The sequence below is a fragment of the Miscanthus floridulus genome, chromosome 16, assembly GCF_019320115.1.
Source record: "Miscanthus floridulus cultivar M001 chromosome 16, ASM1932011v1, whole genome shotgun sequence".
In the NCBI taxonomy this organism is placed as follows: domain Eukaryota; kingdom Viridiplantae; phylum Streptophyta; class Magnoliopsida; order Poales; family Poaceae; genus Miscanthus; species Miscanthus floridulus.
Genome location: NC_089595.1, coordinates 97,057,302 through 97,062,600, shown reverse-complemented (window position 1 = coordinate 97,062,600; position 5,299 = coordinate 97,057,302). Strand labels below are relative to the sequence as shown.

The 5,299-nt window shown below is 47.8% G+C and overlaps 1 protein-coding gene across 1 annotated transcript; it reads right to left on the bottom strand.

Annotated features, from left to right (window-relative positions):
- Positions 1–1,109: 1,109 nt before the first annotated feature.
- Positions 1,110–4,348, bottom strand: LOC136512320 (probable glycerol-3-phosphate dehydrogenase [NAD(+)] 3, cytosolic). The gene is made up of 5 exons (XM_066506287.1): positions 3,331–4,348; positions 2,561–2,782; positions 1,885–2,132; positions 1,626–1,765; positions 1,110–1,536 (listed from the first exon to the last, which is right to left on the bottom strand). Exons 1-5 carry the CDS (start codon positions 3,962–3,964, stop codon positions 1,395–1,397), a joined length of 1,386 nt encoding a protein of 461 aa, XP_066362384.1. The 5' UTR covers positions 3,965–4,348; the 3' UTR covers positions 1,110–1,394.
- Between the last annotated feature and the right edge of the window lie 951 nt (positions 4,349–5,299).

Genomic DNA, 5,299 nt, shown 5'->3' with positions numbered 1-5,299 from the left:
GGCTCGGCTCGTTCTGGCTCGTTAAGATAACGAGCTAGCTCGGCTCGGCTCGTTATCCTAACGAGCCAGAAAGCCAGCTCGGCTCGGCTCGTTAAAAGCTCGAGCTGGCTCGTTAAGCTCGCGAGCCAGGTATAAAAAATACACAAAATATAATATTTGCATTTATTTAAAGTTTGAGAATAATAATAATACAAAAGAAATACATCTAGACCAGTTATCAGTCAATTTATAGGGTCTAGACCAGTTACCAGTCAATTGTAAAGTGTAAGACATAAAGTAATACAAAAACTAATACAAGTTTTGATACTTTTTTCCTGGAAGCTTGGCTCGTTTAGCTCGCGAGCGGCTTGCGAGCTGGCTCGAGTTGGCTCGTTATAGCTAACGAGCTAAAATCTTGGCTCGGCTCGGCTCGTTATCATAATGAGCCGAGCCGAGCCGAGTCGAGCCAGCCACGAGCCGAGCGAGCTAACGAGCTTCGAGTTTTTCGTCCAGCCTTAATAATAACCTGTGTATATATTCCTATAACATAGATAATATCATAATATAGAATTACACAACAACGGTTAGTCCAATAATATAGAATTAAGAACCTAAGTGCTAGACCTAATAGCCTAAGTGACTAATAAAATACTCCATCCATCCCAAAATAAGTACACATTTTGCTTATCGAGGAGTCAAACTCTTTTAAGTTTGACTAAGTATGTAGAAAGTAATATTAATATTTGTATATTCAAATAATTTTATTATAAAAGTATATTCCATAACTAATCTAATGGTACTTATTACACATCATAAATATTTGTAATATTTTGAAATGTTTATTTAAAATATTTTTAAGGACGTTCATGGGCAAAGTATCTTCATTTTGTGATTTACCAGGCTGTAGTTGGGCCTCATGTGACAAGTCTACATGGGCCTTTAATGGCCGGCATTTCTTTCAGATGGGCCTCAGGGAAAGAATACCATATAGGGTAGTGATAATAATAACTAAATTAATATGAGTGCTTCTGTTTCATTCATATGACCATGCATGTCAGTGGAGATCAGAACATAGCTTTTGCTTCTGAGTTACAACTTACAACCAATTATGAGACTCCAAAGCCATCATAAAATAAAAGGAATGCACATCTTTACTCCAGTCTAAATGACAAATAAATTTGAATCACAACAGGTTGTATGTACAGACACGGTCAATAAGTTTATCCTGGCATGGTAAATATACCATCACCGAACTCTCTCTTTTTTTTTTTTGGCGAGTTACCATCATCGAACTCTATAGTGTACACCCAACCCAACACACATGAGGCACGTAAATAAGGATCTTGAAGGCCAGTACACGCCTCCTCCAAACTCACACCAAATACGTATTGCAGGAAGAAACAAACACCCATATCTTAGGCCTTGGCGTCACCTTTAGGTAGGCCAAGAAGAGATGGCCGGTAAAGAGACTGCCTCTGTGCCAACTCAATTCTTTCCCGTGGATCATACATTGATTCATCACGTATTGCCTGGAGGATCGAATTGGTCGTAAGCTCCCTGCAGGTGAAAACTGAACAATTAGGTGCCTGACATCGCATTAGAATTGTAGCCTAAAACTGCATTAACAGTGAGTACAATTTTCCAACCTCTTGATCAAAATTTTGTAAAGTGTTTTGAGTATTGGGCATAGCTCAACAGGAGCAACGGTCTTCTTGGTTTCTGGATGCATCACGCTTAGGCTTCCCTGGCTCAGCAGTTCATAAAATGCATTGACTGCAGAAACACCCTAAATCACAGAAACGAATAAGGATCAGCATATAGCTACCCTGGCCAGCCTATGCCAAAAGAGAACCTGGCATTTAAACAAACTTCACATTGTCAAGATGGCAGGTTGGCAGCACAAACCTGGATAGTCCCTTTGCCTTTGATGCTGTCCCCCATTTCTAGAGTCAGTTCTCCCTTAGCTAACTTCTGCCCGTACCATGCATTGCGACCTTTCAGCAGTGTGACATATGTATCAGCTAATAAGGGTCCTGCAAGTTTCTCGGGCTCTCGTGCTAGAAGATGGGTGATGTATACCATTTCAGATGTGCAAAGTGAAAAGTATACTGATTTGCTGGTTGCACTCTCATTCGTAAGGGCCGCCACCATACCTGCAAGATAAGATCATGTTCAGCAACGTGATAGATATATTAGGCTCCAGAATAACTAGGTAGAAGTGGACAAAGAATATGGAGGCACTCTCCCAGGTCTAACATTCTGTTAATTACTGGATTTGGGCTTTCTTAATCTATGATATGAGAGCTTTGCATACTGTATTAACTACAGTGCGATTCTGTCTTGTCTGACAAATATAAGCAACATTGCATTTGGCAGAAACAACAGCATTGCAGCATTCAGTCAATGCAAATAGCATGCTTCATGAAAAAGGGCAGGAAATACGGAACATAAATAAGATGCCAAAATGGCATTTTTATTGGTTTGATGTTGAAATATGCAATGATTTGACCAAGTATCTCATGAGAACTGGGAAAAGAGAGGAGTAAATGGAAATTCCATGTTTCTGGATAAAAAAACTTACCAGCCCCAATGGCATATACGTTTTTTAAGCCGCCCATGACTTCATGAGTAATGAGATCACTATTGTCCCATACAATGAAATGGGGTTGCCTCAAGAAATTCGCAAGAGGTTTCCTCCACTTGTCAGCTCCACATATGCGAGCATTCGCATATTCTTTGTTATAAATCTCAGAAGCAATGTTTGGGCCTCCAAGATACAGAATGTTCTCCAACGGAACTCCAGCTGCAGTAAGAATCCATGATCAACAACCACAAGCATAAACCAACAGTACAGTATACAGAATTGAGATAAAGAGCAGGGTGTTAGTTTCAGTAGGGTAAAATAGGCAACAGGTAGAAACCAGAACAAACAATGTTCAGTAATAATCGAGATGAACCCTGCTAAACTGTTTTTACATGTTAATAACGGAACCAAGGACTGCAGAGCAAACATAACACATTGGCAGTCCCTTAGTGAGGGGACATCAACTAGCTCTCCATATAATCAACAGCAGGCAAATAATATAGTACCACCAGATAATCATAAAACATGCAATAAATATTATGAAGGACCATAGGTACAGATCATGATGATTATCCAGAAAATTTCATCAGGAACATTCCAGAGCTACTGTATCTTGAGCCAGTCGAGCAGCATTTAAATCTTCAATTAAATTTGTTAGCCCCACTTCGACAAGTATACTTTAGTTACGAGAATAACGAAACTAGTAACTCAAGCATGAGAACTACTGCTAGATCACAATCACAACGAGACTTGAGCAAAGAACTCACTTGCATTGCTGATCATCTGCGTGGGCGTAATGATCCGGGGCACAGGGTCGAGCGACGCCTCGATCCCCTTTGCCAGCGAGATTATGAGCGGCTGGGTGATCCGCTCCTTCCAGTACCTCCCGATCTCCTCGAACACCTCCCTGGTCTCCGTGGAGGGCAGGCCGTTGACGACTATGTCGGAGTCCCAGACGGCCTCCTGCAGGTTGGTGACGACCTTGAGCGGGCAGAGCGGGGTGTCGAGCATGTTGAGGCAGAAGCCGTCGCGGAGGATCTCGTCGGCGTGCAGCGTGCGGTCCCCGAGCCGCGCCTCGACGTACTTGAGGTAGGCGCAGCGGCGGATGAGGCGGCGCAGGACGTCCTCGCGGGAGTTGATGACCTCGAAGAGGCGCTCGGCGTCGGCGCGGTCCACGGCGCGGCCGGGCCGGCGCCACACGCGCACCTGCACCCGGTCGCGGTGCCGGCCGTACGCGTCCTGCAGCAGCGCGCAGAACACGCTCCCCCACGCCCCGGCGCCCACCCCGACGACCCGCAGCGGGTCGCCGTCCGACTTCCCTAGCAGCCGCCGCAGCGCGTCCAGCTTCTCCTCTGCCACCAGCGCCGCAGCCCCGCCACCGTTCGCGTAGCTCCCCACCATGGCTTCACCCGTCAACCCCACCTCCTCGTCACAGCTCAGAACTCAGAAGCGAGGCCGAGGCGAGCAAGCTGAACCGGGACGGACAGGCAGGCTGGCTGGCTCCAGCCGACCGAGGAAGATGGGGAGGAAATGCGGGGTGGGTTTCGACGTTTCGTGGGGGTTTTGTGGGGTTGGGCGGCCAGAAATACCAAATCCCAGCGCGAACTCGCTGTCGATCGGCAAGACCGAGGAGACCCCGCGGCCGCGCCGCGCCGCCCCTTTGAACCCTTCTCCGTGGCGGGGTTGGTGGCGGCGCCGGCTCGGCGGCTCGGTCTCTCGGTTCAGGCGGTCGCGCCAGCAACCAGCACCAACTCCGGGGCACAATCCAATCCGGTAAGCGAGCACGAGAAAAACGAATCACCTTTGCTTCTTTTCTGTGAACTTTTTTTTTTTACCCATATGGAATATATATGAAAAATATATACAATGTTCGTTTATTTATAAGTCATACTTTTTCAATCAACAAATAATATTTTTCTATAATTACCGATCATGACTTATCACCTAAGCAAACGTGACAATAAGTTTTACGAGGAGGCAGGCGGGGAGGGGGTCCGGATCGGAGGCGTGTTGGTGCACGAGGAGAACGAGGGCGGTGGAGACGCCGGACGGATGCGTTGGAAAGGGACGGGGGCACGCCGGGTTCGATGGTTTCTTCGTCGTAGCACGGAGACGGAGACGTGAGCGTGACACAGTGACACGGCCATGCCCTGACGGGTCGACGACCGACGGCGGCAGGTGGTCTCGTCTGGCGACCGTGGCGTCCCTGTCGTCCTTGCGCCGTCCGACTCCTACGCGTCCTCCCGCCGGGGGTCGGGGTCGGCTGAGCACCGGCGTTATCAGCGCCAGCGGAAACCAACCAGCGGAGCGACGGGTGATGAAATCCACAGCCGTTTTAGTGGGTACCTGCTACTGCTAGCTGGTGCTGAACTGCTGTTCCGAGTCCAAGCAGAGGTGTCCACGGCAGCGCAGGCGCACACGCAATAGGAGGAGGGGGGCTTGCCTTGGCCTGCCGTGATCAATTCGGCGGCGTGCAGGGGTTGGCTTTTCCGGTTTCGAGAAGAAGCTGACTCAAAAGGAGGGTCAACTAGTGGGTTGCTGTGCGGTTGAAAGCGATCCAAGTCCAGCGCTCCGTTTCGTATTGCTTTCCTCCTCCTCTCTTGGAGTTTCACTGTCAGTCACAACTAACAACACAGCCCATCATTAAAAAAAGTCCTGCTGCTTATAGGAAAGTTGCGACCAGCGTCCACACCCACCTGTTGTCCGTCGCCATCCCTTCATTCAGTTCGCGGTGTC